This window comes from Rhamphochromis sp. 'chilingali' (genome assembly GCF_963969265.1).
Source record: "Rhamphochromis sp. 'chilingali' genome assembly, chromosome: 8".
NCBI lineage: Eukaryota > Metazoa > Chordata > Actinopteri > Cichliformes > Cichlidae > Rhamphochromis > Rhamphochromis sp. 'chilingali'.
Genome location: NC_137935.1, coordinates 33,800,536 through 33,814,708, shown reverse-complemented (window position 1 = coordinate 33,814,708; position 14,173 = coordinate 33,800,536). Strand labels below are relative to the sequence as shown.

The window sequence follows — 14,173 nt, the reverse complement described above, 5'->3', positions numbered from 1 at the left end:
ACATTACACCAGCGGACAGTAACGCTTTACCCTAACCCTAAAAACCTCATCCCCCAACCGGAAGACAGTAAGAGGCTTCGAGTGAAATACTCAACATAAAATATTAAAATTTCAATTCAATGTTATTTACACAAAACCCCAATAATAATTATTTCAAGGCACTTTATATTGTAGGTCTTAGTGAACCCTTAGTGAGTCGGAGGACCCCCTGTGCGCAAGCACTTGGCAACAGTGGTAAGAAAAACTACAAATTAAAAGAGAAAAAAAAAAAACTAACTACAAGATTGATCAAAAATGACAGTTTTAAGCCTAATCTTAAAAGTAGAGAGGATGTCTGTGTCACAAATCCAAATTGGGAGCTGGTACCACAACAGAGAGCTCTGAAAGCTGAAGGCTCTGTTTCCCATTTTGCTTTTAAATGGGAAGCATTTAAAAGATTAATAGATCACTTCCAGAGTGAAGTGATCTATTGGGGTAATACAAAACGGTGATGCTTAAAGAAATTGTAAATATACACGAAAATATAAAATAGAAATATACAATAAACCCCCCCCCCCCACAAAGACATAGGTTACCAAGCAGTCATCATGAATTCCGCTAACTGATAGCTAGCCAAAAAAAAAGCTAGTTCTTTCAATTTACAGTTAGGTTTAAGGTAGCCGTGTTTAAAGGGGAAAAATGTCTGATAAGTTAATAATACTGAGGAGTTACATTAGTTGATACTAAGGAGAAAAAAAATACACAACAATTATGAGACAAAAGTCTGACAAAAAACCCCAACTGACAGCCTGCTACAGAAACAAAGAACTATGGCATTTAGCTATAAGTTAAAATGGTGATTTAAAAGGAAAATAAACTGAAACTGAAACAGAAGCCATAGTTTTAGCTTTTCTCTTATATTTGTGATTGAGTGACCCCAAACTTTGCTTGACACTGTTGCAGTATGTAACAGAGGCTGCAGCTTACATTTCCCACCAGGCTGAAGTGTACTGTATACCCCACCTGCAGCCCTCTGCCTGCTCACCTGTCTGAGTGCGCCTCCTCTGCAGCCAATCAGCAGCTGCAGAGTAGCAGGGCGCGGCTCTTGGCTGGAAGAAGGTGGGAGCGGCAAGGATTTCTGGGTAGATGAACAATGTCGCTACACTTGAGAGTGCACACGATCCTGCAGTAAGTGAGAGTACTGGGATTCTGCGATTACAGGGCTTAATTACAGGGCTACAGGGTTTCATTTGGGCGGCTTACAAAATGGTAAGTAACCTGTGCCCATAACTGGATGTACTGAGGTGGCTCTATCCGCTTATAGGCAATGAAATGCATCAAATTATTGGCTCAGTGTATCCAAATTATTGTTTGTGTGTGTTGTTTGCTTCGTTTCTTTTTTAACCTGAGATCAGCAGATTGTAGGTTATTTGGATTTGTATATTATAGCTGTATAATCAGTTAATAGCAAGAACTTCCTCGTTCAGAGGTCATGAAATCGGTAGGCATGGCCCAAACGTTTTTAAGAAGTGGAAATTAGAGGAGAAAAATTTGTGTGAGCCCTCTCCTCCTCATGTTAGGATAACTAGACTTTGGGTAAAGCCCAGATCCAGTCAGACAAGTAAATGAATGCAAATCTGTGGTGCTTGAGTTTCTTTGGTATTTACACAGCATAGAAAATAATTGCATCAGGGTTAAAAAGTGTCTGATTCAGCAAGTATTGTTCCACACATGGCTATTTTTTACTCCACACGTTCTCATAGTCACCTTGTTGCAGGCAGAAGCAGTGCTTTGTGCAGCTACACCCCAGGGCAAAGAGCTTTCATTAATTGCTGTTGCACAACACAACCACTATATTTACTGTGTTATTGCACTCAAAGGTGATTTAGAGGTGTTATGTCTCCCTAGTGATCTTTACACATGTCTAGTTGGCAAATGTAATTGCGGTTTGGCACAGCCACATGCAAAGGCAGGTATTACCGTTCACTGCTTCGCTCTATGTTTGTGTTTCTCTGAAAAGCTACACATTAACCACTTTTTAGCTACAAGCAATGTGTTTGCAGGGCTAAAAATGACTAAACCAAAGTCACTGTTTTCTGCTCTTCCATCCGCTTTACCTTCAGATGCGCTTTCTGTTGCTGTTCAGTCGACAGGGGAAGCTGCGACTGCAGAAATGGTTCACGCCATTAACAGACCGGGAGAAAAAGAAGGTGATCCGGGACATGATGATGCTAGTGTTGGCTCGTCCGCCACGTTCCTGCAACTTTCTCCAATGGAGGGACCTCAAGATAGTTTACAAGAGGTGGCGGCACAACACACGGCTCTTTATTGCTTAATGGTTAACGTGCATGTTGCCTTTGCTCATACTTCAAAACTGCACACAGAGCCAACACACTTGTTATCAGCAGATAACGTCAAGATCTAGATAAACACACAGATCACAGATGACCTAGCTTACAGGTGGGGAACACAGTCCAATAAGGAAAGATTTTTTCTATATGATGCCTTTAATGCCACATTTCTATTGAGACTGGGCTTTATGGTAAATGTTGAGAAATTCACAATAGATCCAGTAGTTATGGAAAAGAACGGACAAGAGCTGTTAAAACATCTACACATGCTGTATTTATTTGGAGGTTCTTCACCTTTCTTTTGTTTGATATGATTTCTGTCCTGGAAAGATGCAACCAGTCACACTGATGTTGAAAGCACACCCTCTTTCACTTCTAAGATTTTACATATCAAGGCACATTACACCTCCTTATTTACTTAACAAACACTATGCAGATTCTCTCTCTCTCTGTCGCCTGTAGCAGCAATAATTTGAAATAATGGCTTTCTGTGTGGCTTTATTAGTGTCACACATTGTTGAGGAGGATTTTGGCCCAATAACTTGCTCAACCCCTGAGCTACAACCACCCACTGCTTATCTGAATCATATAAGCTCATCTAAACTACCATAGGGTAAGAGGCAGGATACACCTTGAACAGGTCTCTAGTGTGCACCACCCCCAAACCCCACCCCTGTGCATTACAGCCATATATTGCCACTCCAGTCTCGTCTGTCAAAAGGACATTGTTTGACAAGTATTGTGGTTTGTCCAGGCAGAACTTTGCAAACCTAAGTTGTGCTGCCATGCTCTTTTTAGAGAGAAGAGGCTTTCTCCTAAAAAACCTTCCAAATAAAACATACTTGTTCTTTCTAGTATCTTTCTAATTGCATTGACCTGAACTTTGATATTTAAAGTTAAATGCCTGTAGAGTCTGAGATGTAGCTCTTGGGGTTTTTTTGCAGTTTCTGGCCTATCAAGACTGATGAATGGTTGCAACTTTTGTGGTCTTTGTGTCACACTTGATAATTTATTCCTTATGGAGAGTATACTTTCTTTACTTAGAAAGAATGCTGTGATCATCGGCTGCAGTTCTGTTGCTATGCTTACCTATGCACTTTTTTCTTCTTGAGTGTGCCAGGTTGCTCATTTCAACACTTAAAGTGCTTCTGCTGTCGCTCTGATGGACTTGTTTGTTTTTGCTGTCCAACAACAAGGAAATAAACTAACACGTGTCCATGAAGCACCTTACTGGTCAGCTGTCTAGTTAACTTTAGTTAGAAAAGAAGTTGCTTCATACACTGCACAGGACCCACAAACTCCCAGGCCTCTGGTAGAGGAACCAAGCTTAAATACATATATACATATTCAATTCAATTCAATTCAATTCAATTTTATTCATATAGCGCCAAATCACAACAAAAGTCGCCTCAAGGCGCTTCATAGATACAGAGAAAAACCCAACAATCATATGACCCCCTATGAGCAAGCACTTTGGCGACAGTGGGAAGGAAAAACTCCCTTTTAACAGGAAGAAACCTCCGGCAGAACCAGGCTCAGGGAGGGGCGGCCATCTGCTGCGACCGGTTGGGGTGAGAGAAGGAAGACAGGATAAAAGACATGCTGTGGAAGAGAGACAGAGGTTAATAACAGATATGATTCAATGCAGAGAGGTCTATTAACACATATTGAGTGAGAAAGGTGACTGGAAAGGAAAAACTCAATGCATCATGGGAATCCCCCGGCAGCCTATGTCTATTGCAGCATAACTAAGGGAGGATTCAGGGTCACCTGGTCCAGCCCTAACTATATGCTTTAGCAAAAAGGAAAGTTTGAAGCCTAATCTTAAAAGTAGAGATAGCGTCTGTCTCCCGAATCCAAACTGGAAGCTGGTTCCACAGAAGAGGGGCCTGAAAACTGAAGGCTCTCCCTCCCATTCTACTTTTAAATACTCTAGGAACAACAAGTAGGCCTGCAGAGCGAGAGCGAAGTGCTCTAATAGGGTGATATGGTACTACAAGGTCATTAAGATAAGATGGGGCCTGATTATTTAAGACCCTGTATGTGAGGAGCAGGATTTTCAATTCAATTCTGGATTCAACAGGAAGCCAATGAAGGGAAGCGAAAACAGGAGAAATATGCTCTCTCTTTCTAGTCCCTGTCAGGACTCTTGCTGCAGCATTTTGGATCAGTTGAAGGCTTTTCAGTGAGTTTTTTGGACATCCTGATAATAATGAATTACAGTAGTCCAGCCTGGAAGTAATAAAAGCATGAACTAGTTTTTCAGCGTCACTCTGAGACAGGATATTTCTAATTTTAGAGATATTGCGCAAATGGAAGAACGCAGTCTTACATATTTGTTTAATATGTGCGTTGAAGGACATGTCCTGGTCAAAAATGACTCCAAGGTTCCTCACAGCGTTACTGGAGGCCAAGGTAATGCCATCCAGGGTAAGAATCTGGTTAGATACCATATTTCTAAACTTTTCAGGGCCGAGTACAATAACCTCAGTTTTTTTTGAATTAAGAAGCAGAAAGTTATCGGCCATCCAGGTCTTTATGTCTTTAAGACATTCCTGCAGTTTAACTAATTGGTGTGTGTTATCTGGCATCATGGACAGATAGAGCTGGGTGTCATCTGCATAGCAGTGAAAATGTATGCTATGTCTTCTAATGATGCTGCCTAAGGGAAGCATGTATAATGTAAACAGAATTGGTCCTAGCACTGAACCCTGTGGAACTCCATAATTAACCTCAGTGTGTGAAGAGGACTCTCCATTTACATGCACAAATTGGAGATCTATTAGATGCATATACATATATATATTGTTGGGTCTGTGTTTCCACAAGCCCAGCTACGCCCCCGAACTAAGACCTTACAAATTTAAGAAACACAATGACACATTCAACAATTAGACTTAACATATATATATGTATTTTTATATTTCACCATATTGTATTGCATTCTTGTTTTATGACAACATTGTAAAAATGATCACAATAAGCTTTTCTCTTCCTCCACTGCAGGTATGCCAGCCTGTACTTCTGTGCTGGTCTGGAGGACAAGGATAATGAGCTGCTTGCCCTCGAGGTGCTGCACAGATATGTTGAGTTGCTGGATAAATACTTTGGAAACGTAAGTAGAGTTGGATGCCATGGCCTACAACAATCCAGAGGTTGTTAAGGGGCTCTTTTTAAACATCATCCATCTTTCTCAGTTGTCCCTGCACCTCTGCTAAGATGTTCTCAATTATTTTGGCTAATAACAGCTCTGCACAGGTTGACCTAAGTCACCAGTGTTATACTGGGAGTTATGCAAGCCTCTCAAAATTCTTCTCAAATATTGAAAAGATACAGCCACCGTGTATGGACTCAAGTATGTGATTGTTGGACACCCTGACTACTGGCATTTTTTCTCACTCAGGCTAAATTGGTTCAGCTTTTTTATACATTGGGTGATGTCAGGTGGCAGGCCCTGGCTCACAGCCTGTGTTCAACTTCTGCACATAGATACAGATATGTTGAATGGAAGTTGAGTGCACTTTATGTAGCTCTATCAACTTCAGTTCAGACCCCTTGATTAGGTTAAAGGAGCTTAGTCTAAAAATCAAGTACACAGAATAACTGTGGGTGCCTTTTTAGGTGAAACAGTGCAATGTGGGGGGTTTTTTCATGGTGAGGACAGTAAAAACTCCCTTGCTCAAGCTTGTCAGACTCCCTCTAGTGTCTGTAATCTGTCGCTGCTTCAAAACACTTTGAAGCACTCCTGATTTGACTAGACTTAGAAATCAGCTGAACCTTCTTATTTACAAAAACCAGCCAATGAGAACGAGTGGTTTGCGTTCTCAATGCAAAACACTGGGAGGTTAATTTGTTTGGGAAACAAACTGGCTTGACAACAATATATAAAAGTCTGCATATATGTATTTATTTTTCCTTGTAATTCTTTCTTTCTTTCATATATTTGCAATTTCTTTCTAAAATTTAATGAAATTTAATTGGTGGTTTCATCCACTTAATAACACTTAAATAACTAAATAAGTATCATTTAAAAAATAAACTGATAGTTAATTAAACTTGAGTTTGTAGTTTGAGAGACATAGATGTTTATTGATCGGTAAAGAGTTGATTTGTAAAACATGTATCAACATTATCTAAATGGTTACAGTCACAGCTGATGTTCATAACACATTTTTTCAGGAGTGCATACAGATGAGAGAAAAATGATCACCCACCTATGAAATTTTAAGTTTTTATCAAATTGTTTTTGTAATATTTAAAATGTACATTCCATATTCCATAATAGTTATTGTGTACAACAGTATGTAATTCACAGTATGTAATTCACAGAGTTATTTTTTGTACACACCCTAATGATTTAAGCTGATTGCAAATGATTCATTAACACCTCACGCCACTGCCATTCTCATCCATAATCTTGTTATCTCTAGAATTGACTACTGCAACTCATTATTATTTGGCCTCACACAAAAATCTATCAACAAGCTCCAACGTGTCCAGAACTCTGCTGCCCGTATTATTACTAGGACTTCTTCTACCCACCACATCTCCCCAATCCTGAAGCAACTTCACTGGCTCCCGGTCAAATTTCGCATCCATTTTAAAATAATTCTGTATACATTCAAGGCTATTCATTCTCTCTCTCCACCGTACCTCTCTGACTTATTACAGATGAAGCTCCCATCCCGCTGCCTCAGATCTTCATCTTCTCTTTCTCTCTCTGTTCCCTCTGCTCGTCTGATCACAATGGGAGGGAGGGCCTTTAGCTGCTCTGCCCCTCGACTTTGGAATTCCCTACCCCCGGACCTCAGAAATATTAGTTCATTCTCTCTTTTTAAGTCCACCCTCAAAACTCATCTGTTTAAAATTGCCTATTCTTAAATTTCTGTATGTTTTAACTTTTATCTTCTATTTTTACCATTGTGTATATTTCCAGTTTTTATCTGTTGTACAGTGTCCTTGGGTGCTTTGAAAGGCGCTATTTAAATAAAATGTATTATTATTATTATTATTATTATTATTATTATTATCGTTTGATTGTTTATGGTAAAACAACTATTCAGTGAAGTGTTACGAGATGTATTCATTTCTCTGATCTGATGCATGCTGTGTCGTTCTTTTTCAGGTGTGTGAGCTGGACATTATTTTCAACTTCGAGAAGGCTTACTTCATCCTGGATGAATTCCTCATGGGAGGAGAGATCTTAGAAACCTCCAAACTGGCCGTGGGTGTGTCTATGGAGGAGGCCGACACACTCCAAGAGGTATATTAAGCTTTTGTCAAACATTTAGCTAGTGCAAGCTTTGCCCTGACTCTTTGAAAATTCATTCTTGTGACTCTTATGTCACCACAGACGATGGAAGAATACATGAGCAAACCTGCCTACTGAGCCAAGAGAGGACGGCGGATGGTTCACATTTGAAAGCATGAAGCGAGATGTTTATCGCTTGGCAGTAAAGACTCTTTCAGGGTAGTGCTGTGGTCATACAACAACCACAAACCTGGTGATATTTTGACTCAGGTGTGAAGAATAGTAATGATGTTTGCATCTGTAAGTGCCTTTGAAGGCTCATATTTATTAATCTCAGGGTTTCGTGACAGGTAAGTGACTGAAATGAGCCAATATCACCTTTTTCACTTAGTATTAGTTGTTTTGTGACTTTATTAAGACCGATGCTTTGTGTGGTGGTGAGCAAATGGAGAAACACTAGACAGTAAGGAAAAAAATAAAGTCAATGCTTTATTTACCTCAGCTATGTCACATATGACCACATTTAAGAAAGAATTACCAAAAAAAACACAAGTGAATCTAAAGGATCCAACACTGGTTTTGATTGTGTGTGCGTTGAAATGTAAGGCTGGTGAGACACGTGTACTCATTAAGTGTTGTTTGAGCAACCAAGTCATCTGGAAAAAAACAAAAATAAAAACATCAAGAGAATGTCTGAACACTTACATTTCTGCTAATAAACAGGAACGGTTGTAAACCTACAGAATAACTAAAGTTGACTGCATGTTTTATTCTTCAAAATACTTTATTTTTCTTCCTTCCACCAAAACAATAGAGAATTATGTATATATATCTACAGCCTGATTTATATTCCCGGGGCAGTTTTGGCATCGCTTTCCTCAGTTTCTGGGTTCAGATAGCTCAGCAGTTTCATCATCGCCTCATTCTCTAAGCCTTGCATTTGAGCGTTACTGCCCCTGTCGTCACCCTCAGACAGTTTCTTTTCCTTTGGGCTATTATCTGAATCCATTTGATCAAAATATTCCTCCATGGCCTTTTCAAAAGAGCCTGTTGCGCTCTGGCCAGCTTCCTCCCGCTTTTGACTCGCCTTGTTGTTCCTGTACGCAGGTTTGGGATACTGTGCCAGCATCTGAGCAGCTAGATATGCTGCCAGTTCATCCTCATCCACGGTGTCATCGTAGTCATCTTTGAAAGTGCTGGGAAGGCGCCTTTGCGTGGGAGTGGATTCCCCAAACACTCCCGTAGGCTGACTGTGAAGTCGTGACAGTGAGCCTCTGTGGTGCTTCTGCTTCCTGATGGGATTCTCCGCAGCTCCCAGCCCCAGGATTTTAAGGATCTCTTCCGTTCTTAGCTCCTCTGGGGTCTTTTGTGGATAAGGCAGCCGTCTGTTGTAGAATTTTTCCTGAGGAATGGTGTTTATCTTCTTTGAGGATATCTTAGAGAGCGTAGTTTCTCCTCTGGCTAAACCATTGCTCTTTTGCGACTTGTCCTGATTCGTCAAGTCTCCTGTTTTCAGCATGTCCAACAGGTCTTCGGGTGGGATCTGGTATTTTTGGGAGATCTGAATGAGTTTGTAGATGACCCGTGGATCTATGTTATCTCTGTACTGACTCTGAGCCACCATCCTCACCGCCCTCTCTCTTTCCTCTTCCTCCTCTAGCTCTCTTTTCTGCTCTTCCTCTTCCGTTTTCTCCAGCACCTTCAGGAGGTAGTAGTCCACCAGATTTCCTGCATCATCCAGATATTTTGACCTTTTAACGGGGTACCCTTCACCATCCTCCTCATCTTCATCCGCATCAGCCCCTTCGTCATTGTTGTCGATGTAATCGAGCCCTCTGTAAGCCTCATATTTATTCTGCCTCTCCTCCTGCTCGTCTTCCTCTTCCTGTCCTTCTAGTGGACCCCAGTCTGTCAGATCCCCTCCTATATCGTCATACGCTGCATTCCTCGCATTAAACAGATCTTCATCTACATCATCCTTCTCCATGTTGTCCTCCTCATCTAAGCGTTTATGTGTGGTCTTTGGGCTGGTCAGCTTGTCAAGTTCATCAAAAACAGACTGCAGCGTGGCTAGGTTCTGAGGTGTGTACTTCTCCTCCACATTCTCATTGGTACGTTTGTATGGGCTGTCATGCTCCAGCCCCTCCTCGTCCTCTTCCTCATCCCCCTCACCTTCCTCCTCATCCTCAAACATTAAGGGCAGCTTCTTGTGAGGCGTGATGCTCTGTTGTTTCTGCTGCACGTACACCCTGTGCTTCATGTCTGTCCTCTCTGCGCTGGGACGAAGCAGAGCAGGCTTGGAGGCCTCCGTCTGCTGGAGCGTGCTGAGCACAGCCTGCAGCAGCTCTTCACTCTTATCCTCCCTTCCTTCCTCGTCCTCCTCTTCCTCATCTTTGCTCTGTGTAGGGTTGGAAGCAAGCCTCACCATGGCACGCAGCTTCTCAGCATCATCCATGTGGCCAGCATCGGCAGCTGGAGTGAGAGGAGGCTCCACATTGGTTCTTTGACGGAGGCTCTCAATGAACTCCAAGGCTTTCAGCATATCTGCGTTAGGAACCTGGTGGACATTCCTACTCTCTGATTCACTTCCACGAAGTCTATGCGCCCTCAGTGAAGCCCCATGAATGCTGGAGGAACTGAGGAAGAGAAGGAGCAAGAGGAGGTTGGCAAAACAGACAAGGAAAGGTTTGCCTGTGGCAGAGGTCTCAGGGAGTGACGACATGGTGACGCCTGTAGATGAAAGACAAAAGAAGCACATGTCAGCTCTGACCTTTACACGGTTATACCTAACAGGTTCTCAGTGGTTACCGCTCTGGCATTTCTAAAATGCCTTCTGCTGTCATTGTCAATTTAAATGTCTGCTTTGATGATAACAGCGCAAACCGCAGTGACATCTTTGGCGACACTGAGTCCATTTGTTTGTCTGTGACAGGGATGACTGGTGCTCTGATGGAAACCAGGTCAAACACCTTGGAATAAATGTGAAATGTCAGGGAAGAAACTATTAAATTACTGTTAGCCTTTTACATCCGCTCTGCTCTGCTGTAGTTAGAATCAGGGAGGGCGTGGGAGCGGTGGTGGGGCTCCCACTAAATATGATTGCCCTCCTAAATGTCATCTACCCCCACCCTTAGTAGGCTACATTTACAGAAGTACTTACAGATTTAAAGATTTTGGCCTCATTCACTCCTATTTCAGACTGTATTCTACTGAATTTGGGAAACAAATACTGCACTTCATACTCCATACCATTTTTTAAATTAACAAAAAATCCTGAAGACAGACAGAAGAGTGAATTGTTTATTTTATTTTATTAACCTGACACATTTCAAGTGTATGTTAATATATTTTTTACAAAGTAAAAATACGTAGTAGCCGTGACTCTGAGTGTAAATCACCGTGCAGGTCAGACACTGTTTGTTTTCCCTCGCTGATATTTGGAGATCACACTGGAATGTGCCGCCTGTTCGCCAGCAGCGGAACAGCAGCGGGAACAGCAGCGCCTTTCAGCTCCCGTCTAAAATCTCATTAGACATCGAATTGCTGCTCTCCGTGAGTCACGGCCCTTGTTGTCAAGGTAACCCGGTAGGGCTGATGTTCCCATGGAATCTCTCCTTTAGCCCGAAAACCTCTGAACAACAATTTTTTTGCATTTTCTGACCTTTTTATTTTTCGAACTTTTAAGTCCGCACATAAATGTCAGCGTTCATTAAATCATACTTACAGAATAATTTTATTTCTTTCATTTCATTTCTCTCACTAAGACAAGAATTGTGTCTCAGTGAGAGAAATAATAAGGACATAGAGAATAACAGAGAATAATAAGAACACGAGAAAAGACCAGAAGTGCTACGGCATCACAAGCACCATATTTACGTCTCCATCGGTTCTTCAGAGCTACATTTAACTTGCTCGAACTTCAGCAAATATTATGGTTAGACTAATGTTTACATTTGCAGCACTAAAAGTTACTCTTAAAAGCCACAGAGGCTCCGAAAATAACCTGGAGCGGCGCGAGAACAAAGACACTCTGCGACCAACACAACCTCTGCTCCTCAACATCTGTAGCGGCGCATCAGGTTGGCAAAAAAACGAAGCTCTTTTTAAACGACTGAAAAGCCCGCTCTCTGTTCGCGGCGAGAAAAGAGAAAAGCGCGTGCGTTAGACGGCATGAGTACAAACAACAGATAGCTCACCTCTGGAGTTCAGTTTCTGCCGAGGGTCGGGAGTGAGCTGAGCATCTCTCTGCCTCGCGGTGCGAGTCTGGATTTCAGGACCGCGGAAAGCTCCTCGCGCTATTAGAGGAACCACCTGACTCGTGCGTCAGAGAGCCAGGAGATACGCAACACACCCACGCGCACGAGTTCACTTACATTAAAAACGCCCAGCACGCGCACGCGGGTATTTCATTTGAGGCAGCCAAACAAAAGTGCTTCTGTCTCTAAATACGGACTGAAATTAGTTCGTGCAGCCATCATCACAGCTTATAATAGAGATGCATAAAGCCCCGTATTTATAGGGCTGCCCGAGGTATCACAGAGCGCGACTCAGGCGGTGTTTGAAATTCAGTTTCCTCTGAGAAACCTTATTGTTGTTGTTCAGATGTGGTGGAGGAGGAAGACCAAGCTGTTTACACTAACTCACCTTTTGAGGGTCCATTCACCGTTAAAATCCTAAATGATAGGGACTAAATGAAATCAGAATGTATGAGTTACCGTGTGCCTGCGCTGATTATATAGTGCGCTTATAGTGTGTTTACCAACAGAAAGTGTTGAATGGCTGCTGTCATTGTGTCTCTGCTGCAGCACAGAGGGACGGAGACAGTTAAAAGTCCACCGATGACTCACATACGGACTCCGCCAAAGCCAGAGACGGGCGGGGTGACAGAGGGACTGCGGAGGTGTGTGTGTGTGTGTGTGTGTGTGTGTGTGTGTGTGTGTGTGTGTGTGTGTGTGTGTGTGTGTGTGTGTGTGTGTGAGAGAGAGAGAGAGAGAGAGAGAGAGAGAGTGCCGTCAACCAGCGTGCACTATGATCTCTATTTATTTTTGGCTGCCTGTCAAATCTTGTTTAAATCTGTGTGTGCGTGCGTGTGTGTGCAGTGCTTGCAGTTTCATTCATAAATCCACTGCTTTGCTGCGTTCTGTTCTGGCTATCCTCCACTGACCGGGCTGTCTGACATTCAGTGGAGCTTTTCTTGTTTTTTCGCTTTGTCACAGCTGCAGTAAAACGGTTCTCTGGGTTTTTCAGCATCCTCACAGTCCTTCCTCACAATGACTCACAAAGCCTGACACAATGTAAACAATTTAATGTGATTTAAAAAGCCCAATTCTTCTTCTTCTTTTCTTTTGGTAAAACATTTGTCAGCACTTCCATTTTCAAGCTTTTCAAAACATTATACAATCTGCTTTAAAACCCTTTTGTGTTTAAAATGTGTATGTACATGGGGTGGGAACTGATGAGTCATACAGCATCTTTTCCCATTCATTAAGGAACTTTAGAGGCTCACTGTTGTCACATTCACAACTTCTAGAAGACACTGTCAGGGCCAAGGGAGTAAAAGAGAACCAGGACAAAAGAGCTAATTTTTATCTCATGCCTCCTTCAGCCTAATTACACCCTCCCTCATGGATAACACGCACACATGCACCCATCCACACACTGTGCCACTTTTGTACTGATAAAGCCCGAGCTGTCTGACTAATTGCTTGTGGTTGTGTCCGTGGAAAGATTACTGGTAAACAGAAACCAATTACAGCTCAGTTCCGCTCCCATTTCCACCGCCTGTCCACTGAAAAAGACAAAGTGCTTTCTCAGGTCAGATGACAAGTTTCTCATTGGCAATTAGAATTTCCTTTTTTTCATACAGCTGTGTTATGTCACACTTTTTCAAAATGGTAATTTATTTATGTCGTTTGTAACGTGGTGAATGTGAAACTTTTTCAAGCACAGGATTGACTTTGCCACACTGACTTCTAGCTCAGGTTGCAGTCTCATTACACATTATGTAAAATAATTGGGCTGAGTCTTTGTTCCAGCCGTCTCTCACAAGGGCGATTAAGTTTATTCTGGCGAACAGAAACTTAAGTGAAGAGGAAGTTTAGAAGGTTCTCTTTTACTTTAGTTTGAATAAAGATGGAAAATAGTAGGCATATAATAATATATTATCACTTCTACTTCTTATTTTTAATTCTTTGATTCTAGTGACTTTACAAAACAGTTCAAAGTGATATTTATTTTTCTTATACTTGACCTTGATGCAGCCCTTCACTTCATTCACTGTCTGAAACAAGCAGCAAGTTGTATCAATTATTTTATTTTATGTTTATTTCTGTAGAGACCACTGCGCTGATTGTAACTAACCAAAAGGATCTTGAGCTGGACATGTTAAGATTATCGCTGGGAGTCACCAGAATGAAAAGGATTAGAAATGAGTACATAAAAGGAATACAGAAGGACAGCTCAGGTTGAGTAGGTTGGAGACAAAGTTAGAGAGGGAATGCTGAGATGGTTTGGACATATGCAGAGGAGGGACATATCAGACAAAGGATATAAAGATGGACTGCCACCAGGCAGGAGGAAAAAAGGAGGATCC

The 14,173-nt window shown here is 41.9% G+C and overlaps 2 protein-coding genes across 2 annotated transcripts; one reads left to right on the top strand and one right to left on the bottom strand.

Moving 5' to 3' along the window:
• Nucleotides 1-1,107: 1,107 nt before the first annotated feature.
• Nucleotides 1,108-7,822, top strand: ap1s3a (adaptor related protein complex 1 subunit sigma 3a). The gene is made up of 5 exons (XM_080888297.1): nt 1,108-1,248; nt 2,103-2,281; nt 5,337-5,445; nt 7,456-7,593; nt 7,684-7,822. Exons 1-5 carry the CDS (start codon nt 1,126-1,128, stop codon nt 7,717-7,719), a joined length of 585 nt encoding a protein of 194 aa, XP_080744423.1. The 5' UTR covers nt 1,108-1,125; the 3' UTR covers nt 7,720-7,822.
• Nucleotides 7,823-8,420: 598 nt separating this feature from the next.
• Nucleotides 8,421-11,844, bottom strand: scg2a (secretogranin II a). Its single transcript, XM_080888295.1, has 2 exons — nt 11,778-11,844; nt 8,421-10,311 (listed from the first exon to the last, which is right to left on the bottom strand). Exon 2 carries the CDS (start codon nt 10,301-10,303, stop codon nt 8,426-8,428), a length of 1,878 nt encoding a protein of 625 aa, XP_080744421.1. The 5' UTR covers nt 10,304-10,311; nt 11,778-11,844; the 3' UTR covers nt 8,421-8,425.
• Nucleotides 11,845-14,173: the final 2,329 nt, after the last annotated feature.

What these genes read in the sequence shown, in the direction of transcription:
- scg2a (XM_080888295.1), bottom strand. Translation starts at nt 10,303, where the DNA reads ATGTCGTCACTCCCTGAGACCTCTGCCACAGGCAAACCTTTCCTTGTC.
- ap1s3a (XM_080888297.1), top strand. Translation starts at nt 1,126, where the DNA reads ATGAACAATGTCGCTACACTTGAGAGTGCACACGATCCTGCAGTAAGT. An exon ending in TTTGGGCGGCTTACAAAATG is followed by an intron (nt 1,249 to 2,102) that starts GTAAGTAACCTG and finishes CTTTACCTTCAG; the next exon opens with ATGCGCTTTCTGTTGCTGTT. An exon ending in TGGATAAATACTTTGGAAAC is followed by an intron (nt 5,446 to 7,455) that starts GTAAGTAGAGTT and finishes GTTCTTTTTCAG; the next exon opens with GTGTGTGAGCTGGACATTAT.